The following is a 27,693-nucleotide window of genomic DNA, read 5'->3' as shown; positions in this document are numbered from 1 at the left end:
TGCACTGCCTGTCCTCTGAAGAGAAAAGAATATTTTTTTGTACACAAAACAGGTATTTCTACCTTCAGGTAGGTTTTTAAAAGAATTCTGCTACTGAAGTTGTGGAAGGACTTGGTGTAATTCTTGTAGACTCTATAACTTGGAACAGATGAAGATGCAGGATACAATTCAACTTCATGAAAATATGCTAGAAGCATGGGCAGCAGGTAACAGCTCTTTAGCACCTATAACATGGTTGGGAGCCTGCTAATGCTTCCTTTACTTCTCCCACTCCAGGAGCATTAGGAAAGTCTGGAGGAAAGCAAACAGACTTGCAGTTTAAGTGCTGGCTGCCTTGTAGTCAGTTTTATCTGTGACAGACAAATTGTATATATGCCAGCTTGTATATTTTCAAAATAGTAATTTTTTAATTTCACACTATGAGTGGGAGCATTGCCAAAATACACTTATTCAGAAGTGAACTCAAAATGACTTCAGGACTAACAACCCAGCATGTCCCTCTGTAAAAAAACCATAATCTTCAATAAACACTTTTTAGTTTCCAGTATTTTACAGCATGTTTTGTACAGCTGTGCTCAAGGATGAACTTAATCTTCACATTCAGAGACAAAAGCAAAAATAAGCCTGCTACACAGATGTTGAAGTTTTGAGACAAGCCCACACCTTGATTTTGGGGAAGTAAAGTTTAATTAATTGTTTTTCTCTGAAATGCTGTTGGCAATGCTGTTCCTTCCAGGAGTAGCAAAGGAGGGGGATCTGCTCTGGGTTTCACAACTGGATTGGTAGCAGCAGCTGATGGTGGTGGTGTAGCTGATGCTGAGCAAACTCCTTTGTTCTTTTGCCTTTCCATAAGTAAAGTTAGGACTATTTTGCTATACTGAAAAAAATAATTAAGAATGGAATCTTCCTTTCAGAGGATTGAATATAAGTCTTGTTTAAGCTGTTGTGGTCAGATATGTTTCTCCTCAGTACAGAGGCCAGTTGCCTATGAGTTCAGTTCATCTTACCTGAAGGGAACATGAAGTGGGAGATGGAGTTGGCCAGCACAAACATCCAGTGCCCTGTTAGGGGCCATCAGGTGTTTGAGATGCCCGTGTGGAGCTCTGTGGGTGGCTCACACAGCAGCTAGTGACTATAGTGGACAGGGAAGAATATGCTAGAGCATCTCAAAGATGCTGGGTACCTAAATTTAGGCAAGCTCAAACTTAACCCTGCTGGTAGCATCTATCCTTGTGTTTTGCTAATTATTGTGACCAGGTTTCTGTTGATAGTAACAGGAGTGTAGGCATACAGCACCTGAATTCCACCCTCTGTCAGACAGCTTTGCATGTATTTCTAACCCATCCTTTTAACTGAATCTCCATGTCATATATCCCATGTATTTTGGTTTTAAAAATCCTCAAAAGGACTATTTTAAACACATACTTTGCTTATGGGAGTAGATTCTAAAACATACTGATGCGTTAAAGACATTTTGTTTCCAAATGTGTAAAGGTTTCTGTGAAAGAAGAATTTCTTGAGAGAAACCAAGACTTCCAGTGCAGATGCTACAGCTGGAGCAGCCTTGGGTGCTGCTCCAACAAGCACAGAGTTCTAAGCACTAAGAATAAGACGTGGAGCTTTCAGCAGGGGGGTGCACAGGGAGAGGTAGTGCTGCTTTCCTGCTAGCCTTGATGAAGATACAAATTGGTTTCAGAACTGTGACTAAAAAGCATCCTTCAATTACAGTAGTTAAGCATATGGAAACTACAAATCAAGTGTCATTGCATGTGGCTTGCGGGAGAGTGAGAATGCTCAGTGCTCTCAACCATACCCTTTTTGTAACCAGGAAGTTAAATAATCAAGCTGGAGGCAATATTTTGCTACATTTAAAAGCTTAAACACAGGCATGGATGTCCTAGATTTGTTACCAAAGCTATCTGAATTTTTTCTGGGTTTTGTTGTATTTTTTAAGATATTGCTGCATATCGGTGTAATGGGAGAAGATTGGTTTGAGGGTGGAAGGAGGGAAACCACCACTTGGTTTCATCTATTAACAAACTCAACTGGGTGCAGTTTTTAAATTTGGGGCTGGGTTTTGATTTCCTGAGATGCAGCTGAGATTTCCAGATTCCTGCAGTTCTTTGTCTGGAAGATAGTGGGTGCAAGTTTGAACTTTATCTGCTGGCATTGTGCCCTGTGGTCCCTTGCCTGGGCCTAATCCTGAGTTGTCATGTTAATGGAAAGCAGCGGTGTTGTGCTGCCTTCTCCCCAGCACCAAACATCTTACTTAGGGGGACTTCAGCTTGTTTGCTTGGAGCTGACTTGTGTGTCTGTGTAAATAAATAAATAAATAAATAAATACTGTGTGCAGCTGTATTTCAATTTTAATTTGTGTTCCTGTTTAGTTATTCTTTGAGGAGCTCACATTTTGAAAACGACCATTTCAGAGTGACCTGACATGCACATTTGCATGTGGCCATTTCTAGTAGTCACTTTGCAGAATGGTGTTTTAAATTAATTGGAGCAGTTTCTCCTGGTTTAGAAATGCATGGCAATTTATCCACTCAGCTGTTGCTTAATTCCGCATTTCATTTACCTAAATAGATAAACAAATAAATAAATTTGAAGTAGTTCATCAAACTGCCTTTTATAGGGCTTAAGTCATAATACCAATACATTTTTATCCTATAATAAATGCCAAACAGGCATTTTCTGAGTTGATGAAGGTTCTGTTTTAGAGGGGAAAAAAGAAGATTAATTTTAGTAGAATTCCTGGTGTGAGCTAAATTTTACAGGATTAGATCCTTGATATTTATGACAACTTGAAGAAAATACATTGTTTTCATTAGCTGACTATTTGATTTTTTAATTTGGGAACTTCTTGAAGCATTTTATGCAGTGCACTGCTGGTGTCCTGTGTTTTGGTTGTTTCCACTAGGCTTGGAATAGCCAGTCATGTGCAAAAACATTGATTTTAGCACATTTAGCTTAAAAACAGCACAGGAAAAATGATTGCTTGGGTAAAGGAGCCAAATATTTGTAGAAACTTCTTGTTGAATCTTTTGTGTTCCCTGCTGGGTGTTTCTCCAGTGGAAAATTAATGGAAATTAAATCAAGTAGCAGGTCACCAGGGCTGTCAGCTGATTTCTGAGTGGAGCAGATATTTATTTGCACTTTCCACCAATAACTATATTCTTGTTCCCACTATAAATGGATTCTAAAAAGCATTATGCAATCAATTACCATTCCACATTAGCAAGGTGAAGTTCACCTTGTTAAACTTCCCTTGTCAAATTTTAGTCTGTCTAAGAGAAGAAAAAGGCAACATATAACTTAATGAAATTTCTTGAGTGCAAGTATAGGGGCCAAAAAGAGTGCCCTTTTCATCATGTGTGGTTTTTCTTCAATATGGAGGACTGTAGGCTACTGAAACAGAATTTCAGCTACTGATTTCTCCCAGCTGTCTAATGTGGAAGAATGCAATCAGTAAATGTGCTGAAATCCTCTGGACTCTGTGTGTAACTATTCAGTGTCATCTTCTAAGGTGCATGATTTTCTGACAAAAACTTCCATGGGAAAAAAAGTTGGAAAAATGGATACTCCAGAGCTGGATTTTAAAGTACAGTAAAAATTCTGGCTGCAAAAAAGCTTCTCTAAATGTTTATTTTTTACAAATTTCTGTTCATACAAGATGAAGCTGAAGTGAGGTTCAAGTTAACAAAAATAAATATTGACCCCACAGATTTTGTCCCTGTGATTTAGCTTTGGGAACAGACGTTATGCAGATCCTTGCCAGAAATAATGAGATAAAGTCTCTCTCTTTAATAGCAGTTTCTCTTCTACCACTTTTTGAAGCAAATGCCATTTTTTGACTGATATTGTAATAACCCCCAACCCACTCATAAGGACTCAGAAATACTGGATATTACTTTTGCAGACATTTTGCAGTGTTAGAGAACGTATTGCACACTTAAAGTATGGTTCCATGTTAAATATAGAAGTATGTTCCATGTCAGTAAGAATGTAGCCTTTACTTGCTGTATTTTACTCTAAACTTAAGTTACTTGTGAGTGTTTATGTGAAGGCAACTTCTAAAGTCACATATTCTTTGATTCTAGTGAATCTTCTTTGATTCTTTCAATAATGGTATTTTTAAAAAAAAATCAACTGAGTAAGAAACTGCTTATTCTTGAGGACTAAAAAATTAGGAGATTAGTCAAAAAACAAATGCTGTGATTACTTTTTTTGATTATTGCATTCAATTGATCTGAAATCATGGCTGTTCACCATGACAATAATGCCACAGCAGAATTATGCAAGACTTTTGGGCTTCCCTGAATAACTCAGGCTGAAATGTGAAGCCAGCTTTACTTCTGCACTTCTCTGATTTAAGAGTGATGCATGAAGCTGTAGTGATCACATTGATTGCAACAACTGATTGCAATGGCATTTTGTTTTTGCTTTTAACTTTTTTGGGAAAGTTTTCACCTAAAGACTTTTCTGAAAAACTGCTCCTTACAATGTTGTGCTGGGTTGTGTGTCCCACATTACTGGTTATTCCAGAGTGTGGGGACACATGCAACAGCACAGTTCTATTTTGCTTTAGATTTTCATTAGGTATTTTGAAGAGATAACATTTTGATAGAACATGCACCATCAAGTGATTAAGGTGGTTCAGACATGGTCCTCTTGAGTGGATACCAAAATAACATTTGTCTGCTGATGTTGACAGCACATGAATATATTTAAACAGCCCAACACATGTAGCTTTATAGTGCACTTGTCTCTTCTCACATTTTAGATGTTTAAATTTGTCTCAGGTATGTTGTTTGGGAATGAGGTGAGCTGAAGGAAGGTGTGAATTACAGAAGTTGGCCAAAGCTTTTTTCTTTCTTTTTTTTTAATTTGACTGTGTGTTTGCACCCAGCACTATCCAGTTGAAAGTCTTCAGTTTTTAATTATTCAACTTTGGCTACAGTGTAGGTGTTACTTAGGAATGTGTTTATCTAAACACCACTAAACTGGGGACAAATCTTTGCAGTTACCAGCAGTTCTATTGTCTGAGCAGAAATACAGAAACCAGACCAGTTCAAATGGGTAGGAGTCTTACCCATTCCCATGCTGGCATGCTTGGGCCACTGAGAGACCAGTGGGAGCAGGAGGGAGCATCTTTCTCTTTCCCCTCCTGGTCTGGATCTGTGCTCAGCCAGAAACATGCTTGGTCATCAGATGTCAGCCTGGATGAAGAGTCAGGTAAAATAAAATGCTCAGGGATGAAGCTGTTGCATTTTCACCTCCTGTTCTGTTGGGTGTTGTGGGTTTTTTGCTGGCTTTCTGCTTTGGAAAGGCAGGATTTTCCCAGTTCCCAGTACTGCAGTCCCAGGGGCAATGCAATTGGTGTTGTAGTGCCAGGACTCCACGCACTGCTCTTCAGGAGCCAGGTATGGCAGCGAGGAGTCACACAAACGTCATCCTTGGAGTTATTTAAAGAACAAGGAGAGTCTTTCCAAAGCAAGGCTGCTGACACTCTTGGCTTTCCTGAGGCGAGCAGTCAATGCCAGCAGAGGCACCACAGATGGAGGCGTTGCATAACAGCCTTGCTGGTCGGCTGGTTGACGTATCCCTTGTGACAGAGCATCCCTTCAGCACAGCAGTGGGCAGGGAGGGCAGGAGGGAGGGCAGGCGGATGGAAACTGTCACAAGCTCAATCTGCCCTTGAGTTTATCTTCACATCTTCAAACAACTCCCTGCTTGCAAACTGAGACCCAGAGAAATCAGTCTGAAAGCATGTGTTATTGTTTTAATAATACTTTTGCTTGTGAAATGTTCTTTGGAGGCTGTGTTATTACAGATGCTTGTTTCTGAGTGATTTATCATGCTCTGCATATTGCTGTTTATAGCTGAATGTCTTTTGTTAGGAAATCCATTTCTGGATTGTGTACAGATACAAACACGTGACTATGATTTTTCTTTCAGCTTTGTTAAGTTAGTGCTTGTCTTTAAGATATTCCTTTAAAGTGAAGGACAAATATACATTGGGTGCATGATTCTTTATCTTATTTTATATGTAATCAGTGAACAAAAAAAAATTCAACTATAAGATCTTAAACAAGAGGATGGAATATGTAATGTAAACAACAAAAAATTGAGTCATAAAATTGTACTTTTTTTTAGTTTTATGTGCACGTGCACATGTGCTCTTTTTTTTGTTCCCATTTTGCCCCAGTTTGATCATGTACATTATCTTGTACATTATCACAACATGAGTTAAAATGTCCAGCTGTTGTAGTCAATGGCTCTGCCATGTATTTCTTCATGGTTAGCAGTCATCCCTGAAGCACAGAAATGCTTTTTTTTTTTGCCAAATTTGTTTGTCACAAATATGGTTTTAATCTGATTTAGTTGGCCAAGTTGCGAGACCCATGGTTCTCAAAGTTCCAAGTCCAGCAGTTTTAATAGTTGTGTCTGTATGGAGTTGTGCCTGAAGCATACAGATATTCTGGGAAGGGATGTGTGTGTGCTGTCTGAGATTAATACCTTTGTGACAATGCAGACCAAGGGGTGAGTTGAACCTACTACTGAAGCTGCAGCCCCAATAATCAGGGCTGTAAGAATATCATCATCTTTATTTGCAAACAAGAAACATCCTACTAAGATGCACTTGGTATCACTTGGGCTTCCTTACTCCCAGCATGCTGTAAAGAAAGATGCTGGCCTAAATTTTCTCATCTGCTTAGATCTGCAGTGCAAACAGCCAAATCCTAAAGGATAGAGAGCAATTCCCTCTGCCCAGGGGAGGAGCTCTTTGCAGTGCAAGTTGTCAGACACTTCTCCATAGTGACTCGTGTCAGGTAGATCATACTGGGGTTCCAGGAATACTTTCCTACCTACATATTTTCCTTAATGGCTGGTTATATGAGGACTTTGTGCTAGAGATGAAATAAGGCAAAAATTACCTTAAGCTAGCCAGGGGAATTAGTGACCTGCCAAGTTGTGCTTGGGGAGGAGAAGAGTTAAGGTTGTGTGTGGACAAGAAAAGATTGTTGAAAGGAAGTAAGAGAGAAATAATATGGTTTATCTATTTTTAAAAGCCAGAGGGTGATGGTAGAGATGAGACTGCTATCAGCTCTACTGGAGAGTTGCAGCTGCATTGCAGTTTTTACATCTGTATTGAGATGTGTAATAGAGAAAGCATAAATTCAGTCACCTTCATTTTTCTGTGGAGAAAATCAGAAATTATGGATGTTCTCAAGGTAGCTTATTCTTTAAATAAAACTGGTAGATTTTCAAAATGCCATAGTGTTCAGCAAAGATAGTGTATAGCTGCAGTGCTCCAGCTTGTACAAAATACAGTGTGTCTACAGGATAGTAATGTAACCCCCCTGTGGAAGTGCTCATGTTTGTATTGTATTAAAACCTGCTGTCAGGTGAATGCTGCTTTCAGTGACTCATGAAGAAGTAACTCATTCTCCATGAAGGGTGTTCTCTTTTGTCCAAAGTAGTTAACACACTAACTGGGGCTCCCCAGACAGCAGCAAGGAGGAGGCTGTGGCTGTCCAGGACTGCAGAGAGGACTTAATAAAAGCAGATGTTAAGCAGGCCCCTGCCAGCTGCTCACAGGCTAAAGCTTCTCCTTTTCATCTGTTTTCTGAAAAGATTTATTTATTTGTTAATGTCTTTATTTGCCTTAACCTTAGAATTTTCATTAAATCGTAGGGGGTTTTTTCTCCCTGAAATTCTTTGATGGTTGTTGGAAAAGACAGGGATACTAGGGGAAGTCTGGTGTTAGGAAGAAAATAGAGTGTAGAAAGATTGAAGTAGAGCATCACAGAGGGACTAAGATTGGGGGCAAGGATGTTTGATTTTAGGAAAACTGTGGACAATCTGCCTGAAAGCGTGCAGAGTGGGATGTGATTGCATTTACTGTTCTCCCAGCTTTCCAAGCCTGTGTTTCTAGTGGGTATAATTTTAAGAGTAAACTAATAACAGTGCTCCTCTGAGACTCTATTCTGAAGAAAGAGGTGCTGTTGTTGCATATGGAGAGAATTCCTTAAATAATTTTAGCTAAATGTTTAAATGTCAATGCCTTTCTGCCTATAAATACTCTTAATTCCTTAGTGTGGAACATTCCACATGCTTAGCCACTTCTACATTTGTGATCTGAAGACAAAGAAACTAGACCATTAGGCCATTGCAAATTGTCTGAAAATAGAAAGTAAAAGATGGAAAATGTTGTACTTTATTGGCTAATAGTGGAAGAGAGTCCAGTTCTTTTCTGAGAGAAAGAAGATAATTGAATTCTGTAATGGAAAACGATGCCTTCTTGTCATTAAAGTCTGTGTTGTCTTTGGTAGATACTTCAAATAAGGTTTGAAGTATCTAGTGTAACATGGACATTTCAGTAAGACTTTGGTAGATTTTTACAACATGCATCTGTAGTTTAATACAGAACACTGCTTGCATAGGACAGTATGGAAAGTGGCAAAGATATTAATGAAGATCATGTTTTGTGTGATTTCTTTTGGTGACTGTTAGGATGGTTGTACTTCCCTCAGCAGCAGAAGTAACTTTATGGAAGTCTGAGAATGGATAACATGAGCATAATGCCAGACCCACAATAAGTGACTGGCTGTTTTATGTCATGGGAAATATTGCTTGTAATATTTGAGAGAGCAGTGTTTTCCTAGACAAAAATAATATTGAAAAATAAAGGGAGTGAGCAGGTTTGGTACCTGATATGAAAACTACAAGAACATATTCAGCTACTGATTCTGTACAGCATTATTGTATTTTGGCTTTCTAAACAGCTTCTAACACAAATACATACATTACCAAGGAAGTGTTTCTGTCTAGCAGACCAAACTGGGGAACAAGATGGACCTAGTACTAACCAGAGGCTAGTACTCTCAATTTCCCTTTGATACCTGCAGGCCACAGTTTTGGTAGTTTCTTGTAATGAAAAAAAGGTTGAATTCAGAGCAAGAACACTAAAGATGACAGCAGAGTTAAACCAGATGCATTCTTCAGCTACCACATATTATGTCAGTGGTTTAATTCTTTTCAATACAAAGTATTCAAGTAATTAAAAAGCAAACAGAAACACAACAAAAAGCCCTGGACTCATAGAGCAAATATATTTCATAGCACAATGAATGTTTAATGTTAAAAGCATCTTAGAAAAGCATTCAGATCAAGAGTACTTATAAATAGTCCTAAAACCTCCCTTCAGTTTTATTCCATCTAAATTGACATCTTGTATGCTTACAATGCTTTATTAAAAATAAGTTTCATAGGACTTCTTAATCCATCTTCGTATCTCCAGATCATTTATGAAGCTCTGCCTTTATTTCACTCTAAATATGAATATGTATTTTGGTTATTCCCTGTAAAGGTATTACAGATCATAGGTTAATTGCTTGGAAACAAATGACAGGGAAGGCAGTAATTTGCAGACTAATTTTGTCCAAATCTCCTACTATCCCCATATAAACATATGTGGTAATTGCTGCCTCCAGCTTTTTCTGCATCCTCTGTCGTTTTGGAAGGTGTTTTGTGTATTGCACATTATTGAATATCAGCCTTCCTCTGGTCTCACATTGTGTGTTGTCCACCCTCTGCTTGACTATGCAACCTTTAATTGTTGATGATTTGGTATTGTTGTGTTGCAGTTGTCTCAGTTACGGGGTCAGATTCTAACTTCAGGTCCATTTCGTTCCACCAGGATTGTGGCATGTGTTTTGAAAAAAAACCAACATAGCTCTGAGCAACCTGGTGTAGTTAAAGATGTCCCTGCCCATGGCAAGGAAGCTGGAACTAGAGGATCTTTAGGGTCCCTTCCAACCCAGGCCATTCTACAATTAACTTTTTTGTTTGTTTGGTTGGTTTTGGTTTTGGTTTTGGTTTTGATTGACATCTCTCTCTAAAAGGGCAATGTTTTCACTTCCCTGAAAGAAGGGAATCAAAGGTGGGAAACCAGAGTTCAGAAATTTCCTGAGGGACTAAGTGACTTCCCCATAGCTTCAAAGAGAGACTACTGTGTATCCATAATTGTCAGGAATCATTGCTCATACTCCTGGTTTTTGGGTGCTACAACTGTTTGTAAGTGAGTAAGTCTACTTTAAATGGTGGTGGTGGGATAAAAGGTGAAATGCTAATTTAATTTAAGGTAGATCTGAAGGTCTGATATAGATACTATAATGTCACATAGTTTAAGTGAACTGTGGCATCTTGCTTGATGGCCTTAGTACAGTGTAATGGAAAGTAGAGGTGCTTGGTACTGTTTTTCCTTTCATGACAAACGTTTTCAGTTCATGCTGTCACAGCAAGAATGATCATTCCCAGCTGCAACATCACTAGATCTATGTGTGAAACATCCCTTTTCACATTGGGACTTCTACCCATGGTATAGTTTAAATCAAAGCTCGAGGTCTAGTGTCGGGGTTTTTAACTCTCATTATTTGGGATGCTGGACACTTAACAATACTACATGAATGAAAAAAAATATGACTTACCTGCAACCACTTCTCCTTGTAAACACCTATCAGTTAGAAAATTGTACCCTAGGAGAACATCCTGAGCTGGGAAATACAGAAGGATTTTTTTTACAGACTCAGAAGGGGCCTTCTACCTCAGATTATTTTAAATTCATCTTCAGTGGGGTTACTAAGGAGGAGCATCTTCAATGCAGTAGTTAGTGTTGAGTGGTGAAGAAATATATATGGTCATGGAGTCTAATACCTGCTATCAATGAACACTGGCTGCTGTCTAGAATAGACAGTCTAGATGGTCCACACTTTCTCATTTTCTTGTTGGTATTACTCTGCTGTACATAAATACATAAATTTTGGTGCAGTTATTCCTGCCTGGGATTTCTTTGACAGTCACATGCACATGCTGTACAGTGTACATGCAGGGGACAGTGATCTTGGAAAGCCCCAACTTCTCCACACACCAACTCTGCAGGTGGCTTGCTCAGCCAAAAAGAAAAAAGAAAGCTGCCAACCATAGTGATGCTTTAACATGGATGTGTAGGTAGTGTCAAGCACCTTTGGCTCATGCCTGATAGGTCCTACTCTGCCCAGAAGCTTTAGTGTCATTTCCTTGCTGTTCATTCATCTACTTGAATCTTACTGTTTTTCTAGTGTCTGTTTTCATATCCATCGTTTTTTAACGTATCTTTAGTTCTTAACTGTTCAGGAAAAGTTTAACTCATGGGATGAGGAGATGGCTCTCTAAGAGATTATATTTGACTCCTTTGGAAGAAACTAAGTTGTTTGGACCTTTGAAAAGTTTGAGGAGGAGTTTAAAAAGCAAGAAGAAAGATGGATGTTTGATTTGATGTATTTCTTCTTTATAAGAGATGTGTCAGTGAAGAGATGGCTTTGTGCCCGAATTGTTTCAAAGTCAGTTGTCCTTATTAAAAATACTGTTTTGTTTAGACTTGGAGATTATCTGGCGGTGATACTTCACAGTTCAAAATGTCCAGTTGAAATTTCAAGTGCTAAGGAAACAACAGAAACCTCTCATCTGTAATTGTGAGATTTTTTGTTTTAAAAGCAACCTATCTGAAAAATCTGAAAGACCTAGTGGTAAACTGTGTGTCACCCAAAACAAGTTTATATGGTGTAGAGTGTGGTGATGCTTACTGCACAATGTATTTTTAATGTGGTGGGATTTATTTCAGTTTGTAAACTAGCATTCTCTTTCCTAAAACAGAAGGACTCGGGTCTCCTTTAGCTCTTCAACACATTGCAGTGTGTTGTCAGAACATCAGTTTGTCTCTTGAGTCATCATGGCATAAAATTGGTGAAGGCAGTTTCTTGACACTGGAATAGCCTCGGGGGCTTCACTTTGTATCTCTGGTGTGTAATTCAGTAAAACTCTGGGTTGCTACAAAGTACATCATTCACATCTCTAGCTGACTGAGACATTTTCATTCCAAAACTCCTTCTCGTCTCAGCAATAGTTCAGGGTGTATCCTGAACTGTGGTTTGATAAATATGGAAGGAGCTTGATGTAAAGAAATGCTGAAGTTACTGGATATATCACATCAAAAAGACAATTGATAGGAAGTGATGTCATAACAAATAAAGTAATGATGAGCTTGGATCTTCTGCTCTCCATGTCTGGTAGCTTGAAAACAGAACAGTTGCAGAAGTAACTAAATCAAACCTGCTACAAGGCACTGTTTGTCTCCTGAACAATGTAACTAGATTTCTCTGCTCCTTGCCCTGGAATGTGACTGAAGCCCAGACATGAGGACAGTCTATGGAGGAGGGAGAAAATGAGGAAGAGTATAGCTGATAAAAGAAGAGCCATAGCTGATAGAAGATGTACTGAAATATCTAAAATGTTCTTTTTGTGCTTTTTTAATCTGGTCACAGAGTGTAAGAAAATTTGTAGATCATGGGGATAGGATGATGACATCAATTGTGGGAATGTCCCTATTGCATCTTCCTTTGACACAGTCTGTGCTGGCTGCAGGTACTGCAAGTGGTCTTAGAGTCCCACATATAAGGTATGAGAGTTTATGTGGTTTGGTATTTGTACCATGCATCCTACTGCTCTACCTGAAAAGTATCTGGAAGTGCTGTTATCTCAATAATGATCTTGCCTGAGAAAATGAAAACCAAGAAAGGAAAAGCATTAAAATCTGGCCTGTAATTAGGCTGGGTGTAAAGCTAAGTTGTGTATGTTACTGTATTTAGAAAGAAACATTTTCATCACCTGTTCAAAACAAAAAGTTGATTAGCACCAAATAATTCCAACATCATTAGTTGTAAACAAGTGATGAAGTGAGCACCCGTGGGATTCTACTGTTCCTTACAGGTGACTGAGCTATCCTTGTGAGTCAAATCATAGATTTCAACAGGAAAAGGAAAATAACAGTGTTCTTGTAGATGATGTTGACATGACCATGTTAACAACACTTGGAGCAGCTTTCATGATGGATGTACTCTGATTAACAAGAGATGAACACAGACTTGTAGGATGGTCAGGGAAATGGAAGGAGAACCCATCTGAGAGGTGTACCTGGATGCTCTCCATGAATGTGTGCATAGACAAAATAGCTTTGAATTAGCTGCCACAGGTACTGTAATCTGTGTAGCCTTGCAGAACTGGCCCAAGGACAGGAGATGAAGGGAAATCAGGACTGGAGAGGGCAAAATGAGCTAACTGTGTGCCTTCCCTGTTCTGGAGCAGGTTTCTAATGGATGGAGAAGGACAGAAATTTGGTTTATGGTGCTGTGACTGTTTGGCTTGTGCATGCCATAGAAACGATGGCTTAATGGTTCCACTCTTTGGGAGGTACAATCTCACTTTGGCAGGAAGCAGGGGATCCTCTCAGAGCTGTTTCTTGCCTGGAGTCTCCAGATCTCTTTCATCATTTTCCAGAGTCAGTGGCTTTTTATTTACAATTTTCTTTGCTTCTTGCTTGAAAAAAAGAATTATTTCCAAATAATTGGAAAGCGCAGAAAGAATGACATGTAAATATTAACAATAAACAGAAACTGACCCTTGGGTCATTTTTGAGACTGCTAGATTTCAGGAAAGTGTTCACATTAGTAGCAGAACAACATGCCTGTGGCTCTTTGATTTGGTGAGATGAGGATTTGCAGGTTTTTTCAGGTGTTTCATCAATGTATATTTTATTAGAAAAAAAATATACTTTAATGTGTGGCAGAAAAAAGTTAAATATTATTTTAAACTTGACTTACAGCAGCTGTTTAGAGACAAATTGTGCTAGGCAAATCACCCATGTATGTGCATTAGGACTGTGTATATGCAGTAATATTATAAAACATATTTAGGGAATATTCATACAGTGTAGGAATCACACTGTTTACAATAGATAAGGGGGGAAGAAGGAAAAGCAAAACATTTTTTATTGTGCATTTTCTCTTTGGGAAAGACAAAGTTCCTGTAGCATCTGCTGTAAGGATATCTTCAGCTAATCATTCTTCTCAAAAACTAAGAAGATTTATGGACTTTTTGTTTTGTTTCTTTTCCATATTTTTTCATGTTCAGCATGTAATTTGTATTGCATTGAGCAAATGGTCCAGCCCTTTTCCCTGAGGAAAGCATCAGAAGTGTGAAGTTTTCTTTCTGTAAACAGTACCCTGTCAAAGTGATCTCATTTATGAGTGGGGATGTACCTGTGAACAAACTAGAACAGTAGCATAAGGCACAGGCAGGAAAGGCATGGAACATGAATATTTTGGATAAATTTGGAATAACTGGTCTGTTGCTTCAGGGCACTATTGAGGTCTGGTTTGCAGACAGAGTTATTTGTTGCATCAGCAAGTGGCCTTTAAAGTAGAAAAAATGGAACAGAAAATCTTCCCCAAAAATCCTTAAGATTTGTGGATGACCATAAGGGATAACCGTTCTCTGCAGGGTTCTGTTATTCCTTTCTTAATTTAATTTTTGCTTTGCACTCATAATCTATAAAGAGATTACCCTTTATTTGGTTGTTCTGTTTTGAAGCAGACAATTTCTGTGTCGTACTTCTACTTAATCTTCAGTCATTGCCCCAAGGGCTCTTCACCAGATAAGTTTTCCTGATAGGTTGCAGCTGTTTGAAAAGTAAAAATTATTCATTGGATCGATCTTTTCAATATATAGAATAAATTGTTCCTGTAAACTGCAGCTTATCTCCCAGTGTGGAATTTGGCTTGCCTCACTGTTCCTGTTTATGCAGGGCATTTAAAACTGGAGATCTTATCACAAGCCAATAATGAGAGCAGTGTTTTACTACCCATCCTCTCCCTCCCTACTCCCAGCACACTGTATCCCATATTTTGTAAATCAGATAGTAAGATCTAGAGTTCAATCCTGTTTCCATATGGATAGGTTTGAAATTTCAGTTATCTTCAAGGAAGTCAGACAAGTTGCTCAAAAAGCAGTAATAAAAAGGTTTCTATGAAAAGGGCATTTTCCATCTGTTTTGCAAAACTTAAGCAAACTTTTCTGGGCAGCCTTAGGATGCAAAGCAGCTATTCCTGCCACTGGACTGCAGAGGGGGCAGCAGGAGCATGCCCATGGGATGTGTTTACATCAGAAATCACAGTAAATTTGACATCCTGTTTATTGCTGATGCAGCTCTGCCAGCACTCACAGAGAGACCTGGTGTGGTGGTAGCCTCCATGGCAGCTGGGTGTCATCACTGGATTGTACCTCCTCAGGGGAGGAGGGCACTGGGAAAGGGTGCTCCAGGTGCTCCTGGGGACACACCTGGCCTGGGAAACCATCTAGCTTGAGGAGGTGGCTGGAGCAGCAGAGGGAGAGACAAGGGAGAGCCCTGTGTGTGGGAGAGTCCGTCAGCCAGCCCTTGGAACAAAATACTGCAATTTCTTGGGTATCTACATCTACAAATTGGTAGTAAAAATGAATGGATTGTCTTCTGTCAAGTTTCAGTGGTTTTAGTGAAAGTGGAGACAGTGGAGAAATAGGTGTTTTTAAAAACAGGCCCATTCTTTGTGGAGCAGTGCTAGATGCAAATTCTAATAAAACACTTAGAGAAGCCTGCCTGTGTTACACACCGCTTTCTCTTCAGTTCTGTTAAACTGTATTTTCTACTCCAGGATGCTGAGAACCACTCTGTGAATGTCTTCCATCTCTTAGGACTGATGTGCAAAGGCTTTTTATTCTCTTTAAGCCTCACAGTCCAAATGGAAAGTCAATGTCTCAGTTACTGAGGACTCTGTCAAGTGCTCTCAGGTTCTAACACACCAGCCAGATTTCCAAAGGCCGTTAGGATGACTGAACCACAAAATCCATTAGCTTGGCCAGGAGGAGGTGGGGAATTTTGACGTGGTCTTTGATGCATTTTTCTTTTTTTCCTTGAGAAGTTCATGTATATATGTTTTTTAGGAAAAAAATTCTTATATTTGTATTTTCATCTGAATTAATTCTATTCACTGTCAGTATTAAAAAAATTGCTTGTGTATAACAAGGACAGCAGAAACAAAGAAGGGCCTCCATTCTGCATACGAATTAGTCTGCAAATATGAAGCTAGCATGGAAAATGATAATTTTATGTTTGACCACAATAAGCAAAGGCAGAAATCCCTAACTTCTAATTAGTGCATTATTAGTGTATCTCTCTTTTAAATATCAAACACTAGTTCCCTTTTTAAATATGTAAACAGTAATGCTCTCAATGTTCTGAGATATATCATTCTAGTACTATACTGATTTTATATAATATTTGGAAATATTTTCCTTTGCTTTTTGCTTTATTGTGAAAGTTGCGGCTTTTACTAAAGAATGCTGAAGACCTTGGACTATTTGTATGGATTATTCTCTCTGTCATTTGTGGGTTTGTGTTTGGCAAGTGAGTAATTTTTAATCTCCATAATCATCAACCAAACACAAGAGCACAAAGTAAGATAATTTATCTGTACTGTCAGTATTTTGAGTTATTACATGGTAACCAAGTATTATGGTAAATGCGAAATCTTGTATGGACTAAGAATATTTTGAAGCATAATGTAGTTCTTTATAGAAGAGTGGTTGTAGTTACTTGAGATACATGGAGTCACAGTCATGTACATGGATTTTCTTGCTGGTTCTTTGTTGGGATGTTGGTTTTTGCCTTTAATGATGAATTGAAGAAAATGAAAATATTTTTATTTTACCTATAAAATGTGATTTAGGATTTTTACTTCAGAAGTGCTTCTGTTATTACTCGTATACTGATGACAATGATTCATTATATAATGAATCAGATTTTTGGTGTCGAAAGCTTCTAACAACGTGTTTATCAGTATTGGTGCAGTGCTCAGTATGACATTATCAGTGTGATGTGGCTGTAGTCAATTGACCAGACTCAGGTTTCAGAGGTTTCTTTATGAGAATTTAGCACATGTAAGTATGGGAGGGAGAGAGCAATTTAAATATAGTTTTATTTTGTCCCAGTTATAGCTTATTAATGCACACATATTTATATGGTACTTCTTACAAAAGGTCTCCAGGTGTTTTGTGAACCACTGTCATAAGCTGAATTTTGGGTGGAGGACAGTAGACAGTTAACATGGAATAATAGCATTTTTGTGCTTGACTGCTTCTCTTCTTATCAATCCTAGTTAATGATTTTTTTTTTTCTTTTCTTCAAGTAAACTTGGTTGTGCTCTTCAATAGGGTCAATTTTATCAAAAGCACCTGCTACCACTTTCTCTGCTCTGAGAATATTCTCCAGTACCCTTAAAATATGCTTAGGTAAAAGCATTAGACTTAAAATGCAGTCTTTCCAAGAGGAAAGACTGTAGGCTTTTTGATCTAAGCCAAGCAAGTAATAAAGAGTAGTGTAAAGACTGAAAAACTAGAATAAAATTTGTATTTCTAAAGATTTCTTTGAGAGCAAGCCTGAAGAATAGAAAAAAAAAAAAAAATAGAACTGTCATATAGGTGTGTCCAGATGGGAATAATACATAGGAGGGAGTTTGAAGGTAACAGTGGCCAGGAGCTGGCAGAAGAAATGGGACAGCAGGAGATTGGACACTGCATTGATTTGGAGCATTTGCATAGCCTCGGACTTGTCCGGGACACTCTTTTTCTCATCTCTTGGAGCTTAAACCCAGCCTTTCCTTGTAGATAGCTTTGACTGGGGAAACTGTGTTAGGTGGTTTGATTGATAAATTATTATCAAAAAAGCAATCAATCCATCAGAAAATCAAAGAAAGGATTGATCAAGGGTAAGTGTAGTAACCAAGTCTGATTGGCCTTGACTGTTAAAGAAAAGGACACTTAATTGCCAGGCTGGCTAGATCGGTGTGTTGCAGGGATCCAGTGAAACCACTCCCCCTGCTGAGGAAGCAGGGAGACATGAAACAGAGACCTGGGGTGGTGGTAAAATGTCTACCTCAAGGACCTTTAACTTCTACTGCTAATATCTCAGCTGATTCATTGTAATTCGGCTATTTCATGTGTTTGGATTTACAAACACTTGGAAGGAAAGGATCCAAAACTGCTTGGTTCTCAAATGCAGGCTGGGCTGACACAAATGCATCCATCCAGAAGTTGGGAGATGGAATTTGGAGACTGGGATGTGAGTTAGAGAAAAGAACAAGTCTTCATAATTGACATGGTACATGATCTTAAAACTGATTTAAATTTTATTACACCTAAAAACAGTAACATCAGGGCTTATGATTTCAGTGCACAGAAAATCGCCTTAGCAATGGTGAGATAAATGTTTTGGGAACAATTGATGCATAACAAGTTATTCTCCCCTCTGAGTCCAAATAGTGTTGAACAGCTGTGTGCAGGTTCAGCTTTCTAGTAGAGAAAGCTGGAAAATATTGGGAAAATCTTAAGGCCTGAACTCACATGTGATGCTGACTAAATGCAGATGGCTTTAGTGGTTGCTGTCTTCAGTTTTATGCCTTGCCTATATCTCAAAGGCTGCTGCTGCAGTACTGGCTGAATGATTTATGAAATATGTGTGTTTACATCTATGAGCCAAACTGTAAAAATGGAACAGAGTCACATAAGCCAACACTTGTAGATGCTAAAATTCTTGTGGCTGGGAAGTATGAGCAGAGTGTTCTTGCTTGCTGGATGCAGTTGAGGAGCAGTAAATAGTAAAAATGACTGTCATTCAGAATGGGCAAAGAGAAAGCCCAAAGTTCATTTGGGCTGCTATCCTGGTAAATTGGATCAGGAAGAAAAAAGGATTCCAGTAATTGCAAGAGTGTAGTTTAGCATGGCTGGAAATGGCAAGGATTCCCATGACTATTCCTAGTCTTTGCCTGCTTGTGAAAATTTCCCCTTTAAGTACAGATGCCAGTGCTGACAATTTTGGGACATTGTAAAATTATTTGGAGCAAGGGCTGGATTTTCAGAACAGCAGTGATTATCATTGTAGAGGGGACAAAAAAAAAAATCAAAATAACTAGAAGGTAGTTATAAACTGCTTGGGGAAACTTTGTGATTAGCTCCGGGTCTAGACTCTGACATCTTGACTCCAACTTGGCAGACACTTGCAGCAACTGCTGTAGTATGATTTTGCAATCCTGGAGAGGCCTGGATGGGAACATGTTAGTCCTGTTGCCACACAGACAGAAGAGCTTTGTTGGAAGGCTGATTGCAAACACTAGGGATCAGCTTCTCCATCTTATCAGGAACTTTTGCTCATTTTGTCCTTGTATGTTGCAGAAATGCAGATAGTAATGATTCATTCACAGCTGGATAGTCACAGGGACAGTTGGTGTAGTCTGGCAGGAATGGGCTACAGAGCAGGTGAAGCCTTCTCAGAAACTAGATTTTCATACTGGGATATTAGGCAACTGGAAAATCATCTGGCAGTGTTGGTCTTGAGAAAGTGTAGCATCTCCATGTCAGCCCTGAGGAAGGGTCTTCTGAGCCCAGAGGAATTTGGCATTCTGAGTGAAACAGTCCTCTGCAGGCATGAGGAGCTAATGGGTGACAGATTAAGAATTCAGCTGATTATAGCAGACATTCCAAGACCTTTCCAATATTTGATGATGACCATATGGCTGCTGTGCTCTTTGCAGAAGCCTTGGCTGGAGGAAAGAAGGGTTTCTACAGATATAATCAGAATGTAGCAGGAACCATCATCAGTGGTTCAGCTCCAGGCACTGATGTGTTGCAAAAGACAGTTGTGAGAGTTAAGCTGTTGTGCGGCGTGGGAGAGTGTTCATCAGCATCTGTGTGTGTCCTTGCATCAGCCAGAAAGCAGCTGTGAACCTTTTCATGGGCAAGGTCAAAGTTTGCTCACTAAAATACCAAGAGCCTTTCACTGTAGTATAGTTTCCAGTTAATGAATCTTCCACCTGATGGGTGAGATAGGATTCCAGAAAAGGGAGTGCACCCAGCACATCCTGTTCCTCTTGGTGACTTACTGACCAACAGTTGATGGGAAACAGCAGGTACTGGCCACTTATTATCTTGGGCTTTAAATTAGACTCAGCCTGATCTGCTCAGTAGAGCTCCTGACAAGGCACAGAGATATCTCCAGAGACCCAGAAAGCAGAATATGGGCTGGGGGGGAAGTGTCCTTTTGTAAGAACAAAATTAACTTGATCTCTAGGAATTGAGAAGATGATTTTGGATGATCAGTCATATGTTTGAAAGCAAACGTTTTCAAAAAATTGTCTGTTTTGATTCCACCCACAAGGTGGAAATCCCACAAGGATTTCCAGCCCACAAGGGTGGAAAGCAAAAGTCTGCTAATATAGTGGGATTGGTAGTTTTATTTTGGTGCATTGACTTCTCAGAAATTTTACATTGTGAGAGAGTTACTCTTGGGTAAAAAAGACAGAACATAATTTTTACAGACAAAAAAAAAATTTCCTTCCTTGCTTAAAAAACCCCCCATGACTCCTTGAGCAATGGATCACTGTATCCTGGTTCCTGGTGGCATTTACCATTGTCCAAATCTTCTCTTCCTTTCCCTGAAAAGCTGGCTGCTCTCCTTTCCCTTACTACTCCTTCTCCATGTCCTTTCTTCTGACTTACACAGGTTCCCATGGAGACCAGGCTGAGGCAGCAGTGGGGCCCCTGTGCCATCATGCTGGTTTAGGCACCCATCACACCTGCAAAACAACCTCCTCTCCCTCTCTCCCTCTCTTCTTCTCCCTCTCTCCCGTTCTCTCCCCTACCCTCCTACCCTTCCTGCACCATTTTTATGCCAGTTTCCTAATTTCTTAAAATATTTGGTTTTTGATCTGACCAGGAAAAATTTAGGATCAATCTTTTGCAGAGAGCATGGGAATGTTAGTAGTTAAGCAGAAGCAATGAACTCACATCCCTTAGTTCCAGTTCACAGTTTTTCTTTACCCTACAGAGACTAATGTATGTTGATAATGTTGCTAGTAATCTCACCCAATTTGCATCTCTGTCTTCATCCAAGAAAACCACCTTAAGAACACACTTCACTCTAAGAATATGAATAGCTGAAATTCTGAAAAATAAAAAAGGAACAAAGTCAAAGTTAGAGAGTCACAGTAATCCTGAAAATTTTATACAAAGATGTATTCTCTTTTCCTACTTCTTTTCCTGCTAACACTGAGTTAGTTTGCTTATAGAAGCCTCTTGATATGCTCAGGTTGCCAGAAAACCAAGGTTTGGAGAACTCTGTGCAGTGGCTTGTTTTGTTACTGTGCTGTGCTGGCTTAGGATTTGGGCTGGTATTTAAAAAAAAAAAAAACACTAAAAAAGAGTTAAATTTTTGTTGATGTGTTTCCTGCCTCCCACTCACTGTGTTTCAGGAAATCTTTGGAAGAACTGGACATGGATAAAGTAACAGCAGCCATGGTACTCACCAGTTTATCCACCAGCCCTTTGGTCCGCAGCCCTCCTGTCCGACCCAACGGTAAGCCTTTGGAGCCCGGGGCTGCGGGAAGGGGGGCTTGTTCCCAGGAGCTGTGCCCATGGTGGAGAGCAAATGGTGAGTGGCTGGCTTCTGCTATGTTGGGGATCATACTGAGCTTTGCTCCAACCTAGTCCAAGTCTGGTGCAGCACTGGCAGAAATGAAAAGAAACATTTTCTTTAACTGTAGAGCAGCTCTGGTTTATGAAATGGGAGATGCCCATTCCATAAATGGGATATGAGCACTTCAAAAAGTCTCTTGATGCCTCTGAAACACTTAATTTTTCAAAGAGTTTGTTTGCATTTGCACACTTACAGTCCTAGAATTGTAGAATGGTTAGGATTGGGAAAGACCTCTAAGATCACCAAGTCCAACCATCAACCTGGCACCACCACCATGTTCACTTCTAAACCATGTCCTGAGTTGCCATATCCAGGAAACATGAGAGCAGTTGTTCTTGTCATCCACTCCATGGAAATGAGATCAGATTTTACCCAAAGCCACAATAAGGCAAAGAACTTCCAGATCTCTTGGCTGAGAGGCTGTGCAGTAGCAATCTGCACAGCAAGCAGTCTGCTTCTCTGCACCTCCAGTTCCTGTGCTCTGTGTAACTCTCTGATGGTCTTCCATCAAATCTATAATTCCTGTAAAGACTATTTCATTCATGGTATAGCAGAAGACACCCAAATTTCAAAAAATGTAAAAAGTTTCAGGTAATGAGGAGATCGATTATGAAATATAATTGATCTATGCAAGATTGACTGGAGTTACAATTTTTATTACATTTATTACAAAATACAAATTTTTAGGAGTGTTTTATTTTAAGGAATTATTGAATTAGGATACCCTTGTTAAGGTACCTCAGCATTGTTTGTATGACTGAGTTTTCTTAATCACTTGTTACTGCTAAAAAACCACTAGATCCTCTCCTACTGTCAGTCATTGGAAGATTGAGAAATACTTGCTTTTCTTCGTGGAAACAGGCATGATCCACAGTATGATGTTCTTAAAGGAATTCATAGCAAATGTCAGTGCTGTGTTTTTTCCATTTATTTTCAGAAAATGTAAGTTTTATCCATTTAGTTGGAATTCTGGCCGTGAACACCCATGGCCTTTGTTCATGTGCTTTCCAGTGTTGAAAGCCAGAAGTGTTTATTGGAGTGCCACTGCTCTGAGGAGCCCTGGGAAACCTCAGGCAGTGACATCCCTGTGACAGTCACACCTCAGGACAGGATGTTGCCAGCCCCTGGGAAATGCCAGCAGAAGGGTAAAAGCACACCTGCTCTCCAGCTGCTCAGCTCACAGACAAAACCACAGCTGAAGATGGATCTGTGCTTGATGTGGCAAGCAGGGATTTGGTGTGGCCAAGGCATACACATGTGCCCTGCTGCATCCCTGTCCTGGGGAGCTGCTCTGCTGTGGGTGAAGCAGTATCTGCCACCTTAGGCTGAGCAGGTGACACTTGTCAGGAGCAGCAGTGCACATTAGCTGCAGCTGTCGATTGGCAAGATCTTCCAAACAAGCCCTTTTGAATTGCTAATAGCAAATGGTGGCTGTTTAACTGCCTTTGATATTTCTCAGCATAGTCTGAGTGCTCTTTGATATTTCTTCATTTAGCTTGTCTGCTTGTTTCCCAAAATCTGGGAAGACTAGCCTGAAAGTGTAGTTCACATGTTTTCAATAGCTACAGACAAGATTTTGAAGCTGGTTTTGGGCACCTTCTCCCTGAATATCTTAGTTTTGCCTTAGTCAAGGCCTACTAAAGACTTGAATAGAAGTATAAAGACTGGATAATTTAAAGCTTATTTGGTCTTGCAAGGCTAGGCTCTGATCCTAGTAATACAAGCAACAAATGTATTAGTGATTAGTTTTTTCTACACGCTTTTCCAAAAAAGGGCAATAAGTAGCAGTATAATTAAAGGACCATTTGTTAAAACAAATGGAATTTTGCCTAGAAGTAAAAAATAAAATTACATTAGCGTTAATATTAAAGTCAGATCCATGCTGGAATTCCTGGGAATGATCACCCATGTAAACTGGATCAGAGTTTGGCCCTTGTTTCTCTGCAGTTGAATAATATTTGGTCTGGTTCTCTTTCACGCAACTCCAGCAGTGTGAAAAGAGCCCCAAAATAAGAGTAAGTTGCATTTATTTATATATTAAACTTCTTTACATTAACAGATTTGTTAGTATGAATGAGAACCAGTGTTTGGTTTTTTCCTGTTGTTAACCTCATTCAGTATTTTCCAAGCTACTTAAAAAATGCTCTTGATTTACATCTCTTTCTCAGCAAGGTGAGGAGAACTGTACACACTGAGAATACAAGTAGCACCATAACTGTTTCAGAAAGTAGTTGAAAGAGTGTTCCTGTGTTTTTCTGAAGACATGAAAATTTTAAGCTATGCTAAGGTCACAAGTTGATACCAGATGCAATTTTTGGCTTTGGCACAAGACTGAAGTACCAAATATATAAAAGAAACAAAACCCACTTTCATTACAGTCACATGAAGGTTGTAATCATGAGACAAAACATGACATTTTCATGTTAGCTTCAGAGCTGCCAGAACATGTATGTTTGTCCTTTTCCAAAGAAGAATTGGTCAGGCTGGAGGGAGAGGATCAATTCCATTTATGCTGTGTGGTCCTGATCAGTAAATCAGTACTACTGGAGCAGCTGCCTACTCAAGGGGGCACTGTGTTCTGGTTTTTTGAGCAGCTGATGTTAGTCATTAAGGATTTTGTCCAAAACCAACTCAATTAGGAGAAAAAAAAAAAAATCACTGGTTTGGGGGTAAGCTTTTGATAACTCACTTTCTTGCCAATATTATTAGTTAAATTTATCTGTAAGAAATTGAGAAGGAATGACGGAGTGACTTCTGCAGATCTTTTAAAGACAGGCACCGGCTTGAAAGGACTTGTCTCACACTTAAATACTGTTTCATGAACAGCTAAGATGTTACTTGCTTGCCAGTTCCAAAGTCAGGTGTTGCACAATACTCAGGCACCCACGGTGTGATTGGGAAGAGCTTCCAGTGCCTGAGTTAGGGAGAAGCTGCACCTAAACAGTCCCTGCTCATTTGCCCAAGCCCTGTGAGAACCTGAGGGCTCTGGCAGAGCTGCCTGTGGCTGCACCCTGGGTGTGCTTGGGCCATGGGTTAGGTGACCTGCATGCTCTCTGCTGCCAGCAGCCCTTTAGGGACAGTGAGGGTGACATGCCAGCATCTAAAGCCTGAGGATCTCTGCATGTGAATGAAGCATTGCTCGAGCTGTGCCTCAGGCTGCACAGGCAGTGCTGGTGCTCCCAGCCATGGTGCTGCATGCAGAGTGTTAGTGTTAGTTCCAGTGTCTTCTTAGCCTGTAAGGGATGGGGAGCTGCAGCACTGAGGAGGCAGTTCCTGCAGTGGGTGTGCAGGTGATCCAGTGTCTGTGTGGTCACTTCTGAGATGTGCAGATGCCTGCACAGCTGTGGATCCCAAGGGATACATACCCCACCTCGTGTGGAGGCTCAGATTGGGCAGAGGCAGGTGTATTGAGAGATTGTAAGAACAGAGTGTAACTATGGTTTTCTTTGGTGTTTTAGTACTGGGACAATGGTCATGTTTTTGTGGATCTGCTTAATGTTTTGGGGCTCAGAGTGTGTGTCCCCTTCCCAGGGGATCTCCTGTTGGCAGTATGGTGGCTTGGAGCTTGCTTTGGTGCCACACCAGAGTTCTGTGTTCCTGTTGAAAGTTGAGGATGTATTTAGAATCATAGAGGTCAATTTAAAGGTCAATTTAAATGTTTTCCTTAAATCATGCATGCAATATATGATGGTTTATCACTGTTTATGCTTCAGAACAGGTTATCTTTTCAAATGCAACATTTCTTTTTAGAAAAATACTTTGCTGCTTTTGTTTTTTTGTTTTAAATAAAAATCAAATGTGGAATTTAATTCGTGTGCAGTGGGTTAGATATGGTTGTCCTCTCTACATCCAATGCTTTCACATTCCTTTACTGAATTTGCATTTAATTACCAACATGGCATCTAAACCTTAGAAAAAAGAGCTCCTTAGCTCTCTCACAATGATACGGTTGTGATAATAGCTTTTGTTGTTCTTGACAGAATCCCTGAATGGATCTTGGAAAGAAGGAGGATTTGTGCCTTCTAGCACCAGCAGCAGTGGATACTGGAGCTGGAACGCTCCCAGTGACCAGTCCAACCCATCCACCCCATCTCCACCTCTGTCAGCTGACAGCTTCAAAGCTTTTCGGACGCCTTCCCAGGCAGATGATGGTATTGATGAAGGGGAAACAAGCAACCTTCTCTTTGATGAACCCATTCCTAGGAAGAGAAAGGTTAGCCTTATGTTAAATTCCACATCCATGGGTAGATAGGATGTTGGTAGGTTTATTTTGTTGTGAGAGAGGAACAGGTCATCCAAATAGCTCTGCTTGTGTATCCTCCCTTGGCATGCATTTAACATAGGGACTTCATGTAGTCACTGTGTCTCATTCAACGTGGTCACCTCCTGCACATACATGCTGCCTTCAGCACCACATATTTCCTGCCAGATGGTGAGGTGCTACAGAGCCTCCTGCTCAGAAAACACTAGAGGGATTTCCAGAAGGTGTTGCCTCTGGCCATTCAAGGGTTTTCTGTCCTACTTTGACAAATTCTCTGTGTTCAGGATGCAACAGGCAGCCTTTACATGTCATCACAAAAACTGACTATGGCCTTAATACTCCTTGTTCCCTGAAAGTGCTGTTTGTCTGACAGTGTGTCAGATACCTTAATACTGTGAAGGTTTCTCTGTGCAAACATATGGAGTGAAAATGGAGAGAGAAAGCTCAAACCCGATGGCTTTTGGTATAGTATTAGCATTAGCCAAATTTATCCTCAGTTGGAGTGCAAAAGCAAGCTAAATAAAACATGACATTAAAAAAAAGGTCCAAAACTAACCCCAAAAAAGCACCATTGCTAGCCAGCAAGCTTCTCTGGAAGAAAAAGAAAACAAAGAGATGGCACTAATCCAAGTTTCCTTCCCTCCCAACACAGCAGGATAGATTTTACATAGCAAGATGTAAAAGGCCTTTTGTAAGGAGAAAAAACAGAGAATTTTTTCCCTTAGTGAATTTGTTTCTGGCTCAGTCTGTGACAGTTAATTGCTTCATCACCAGCAGGAAGAAGTTTTAATGATAGTTTAAACCTGTTCAGATTATCCTCTTGCTCCAGAAGCTGCTTATTTGCTGACCCATGCAATTGTTCCCTTGTTCATAGGAAAGGGTTGAAAATGTTTGTGCATCTTACTAAGAAGGAAAAAATATATTTTGGAGGACACCTTTGTTATAATAAATTAGAAGTTGGAGCTGAGCGTTGCATTAAACAGAGAGACAATTTGGGGGGGGGGGTGTGGGGCAGGAGGAGTAGGAGTGCAAAAATGTCCTGGTTTGCCTTTTACTTCTCAGTTAACCTTCATCTTATTAGCCCCACTCTTACTGCTCAGCTGTGATGAGACAGATGGGTTTGCAGCTGCCATCTTTATTGTTTTCTAAGTTACTTTCAAATATTTCTATTTATGCACTCACCATAGGTCTATTACACTATCTGCTCTGGTTCATAAGGATCTGGCTTTATTTGGCAAATGTTTTATTTAGATAAACAGTAACATTCCATGACAAACTTAGTTTTATAAATGAACTTGCTTTCCTGCAGGTTTTTTCTTCATTCTGGTTCCAGGTGGTACTTGATCTGAGTACATATTAGCACCTTTAGAAGCTGAAACAAAAATGTTCAGGTTATTTCTTCTTCAGGGCTGCAAAAGTCAGAAGGAGTAAACCTGGAAATAGAGTGATTGGTAACCTTACTATTTGCTTCAAAGTTTCCTCTAAGGTAGTTATTCCTCACCAAACCATTTATGTTCCATTATTTTCTTAAATAAAACATTAAACCTGAATAGGTAATTTTTGGAAAGGAAATGGAAGAAATGTAAGCATATTCTTTATTTCTACTAAGTGAGCTTTCACTTGATTATGTTAAAAGCATGTGGGTTTTTGCAAACTCCTACCAGTGACAATAAATCCAAAAACCGCAGATTTTATCATCAAACTGGGGATGGATGTTAAACCATTCTGTGCTCATAAAGATGTGTATGGTGTTTATGATGTCATATTGGAATTTCTAGGATATCAGTTATAAACATGGCCTTCATCTTTTTGACATATTTGGTTGTTGGTTGTGTGGTTTTGAGCTGATAATAGTATTTAGTATTGTATTATGGAAATAAGAAAAGTATGAATCAGAATTGCTAGATAGATTATATTTAATTTGAGAAAAGAAAGAGTTCTCTCTCTGTTTGACTGATAGTTGTATTATCAAATAAAAAATGGGCAATTTATG

The 27,693-nt window shown here is 39.6% G+C and overlaps 1 protein-coding gene across 1 annotated transcript in view; it reads left to right on the top strand.

The window, feature by feature from the left end:
• Window positions 1-27,693, top strand: part of ZNF704 (zinc finger protein 704) — an 86,711-nt gene that overhangs the window by 41,978 nt on the left and 17,040 nt on the right. The window contains exons 3-4 of the mRNA XM_054641840.2: window positions 21,216-21,319; window positions 25,420-25,652. Of these exons, the coding sequence (XP_054497815.2) occupies window positions 21,216-21,319; window positions 25,420-25,652 (337 nt within the window). The remainder of the gene's footprint in view (window positions 1-21,215; window positions 21,320-25,419; window positions 25,653-27,693) is intronic.

This window comes from Agelaius phoeniceus, chromosome 1 (genome assembly GCF_051311805.1).
Source record: "Agelaius phoeniceus isolate bAgePho1 chromosome 1, bAgePho1.hap1, whole genome shotgun sequence".
In the NCBI taxonomy this organism is placed as follows: domain Eukaryota; kingdom Metazoa; phylum Chordata; class Aves; order Passeriformes; family Icteridae; genus Agelaius; species Agelaius phoeniceus.
This window is presented reverse-complemented; position numbering and strand designations above follow the sequence as displayed.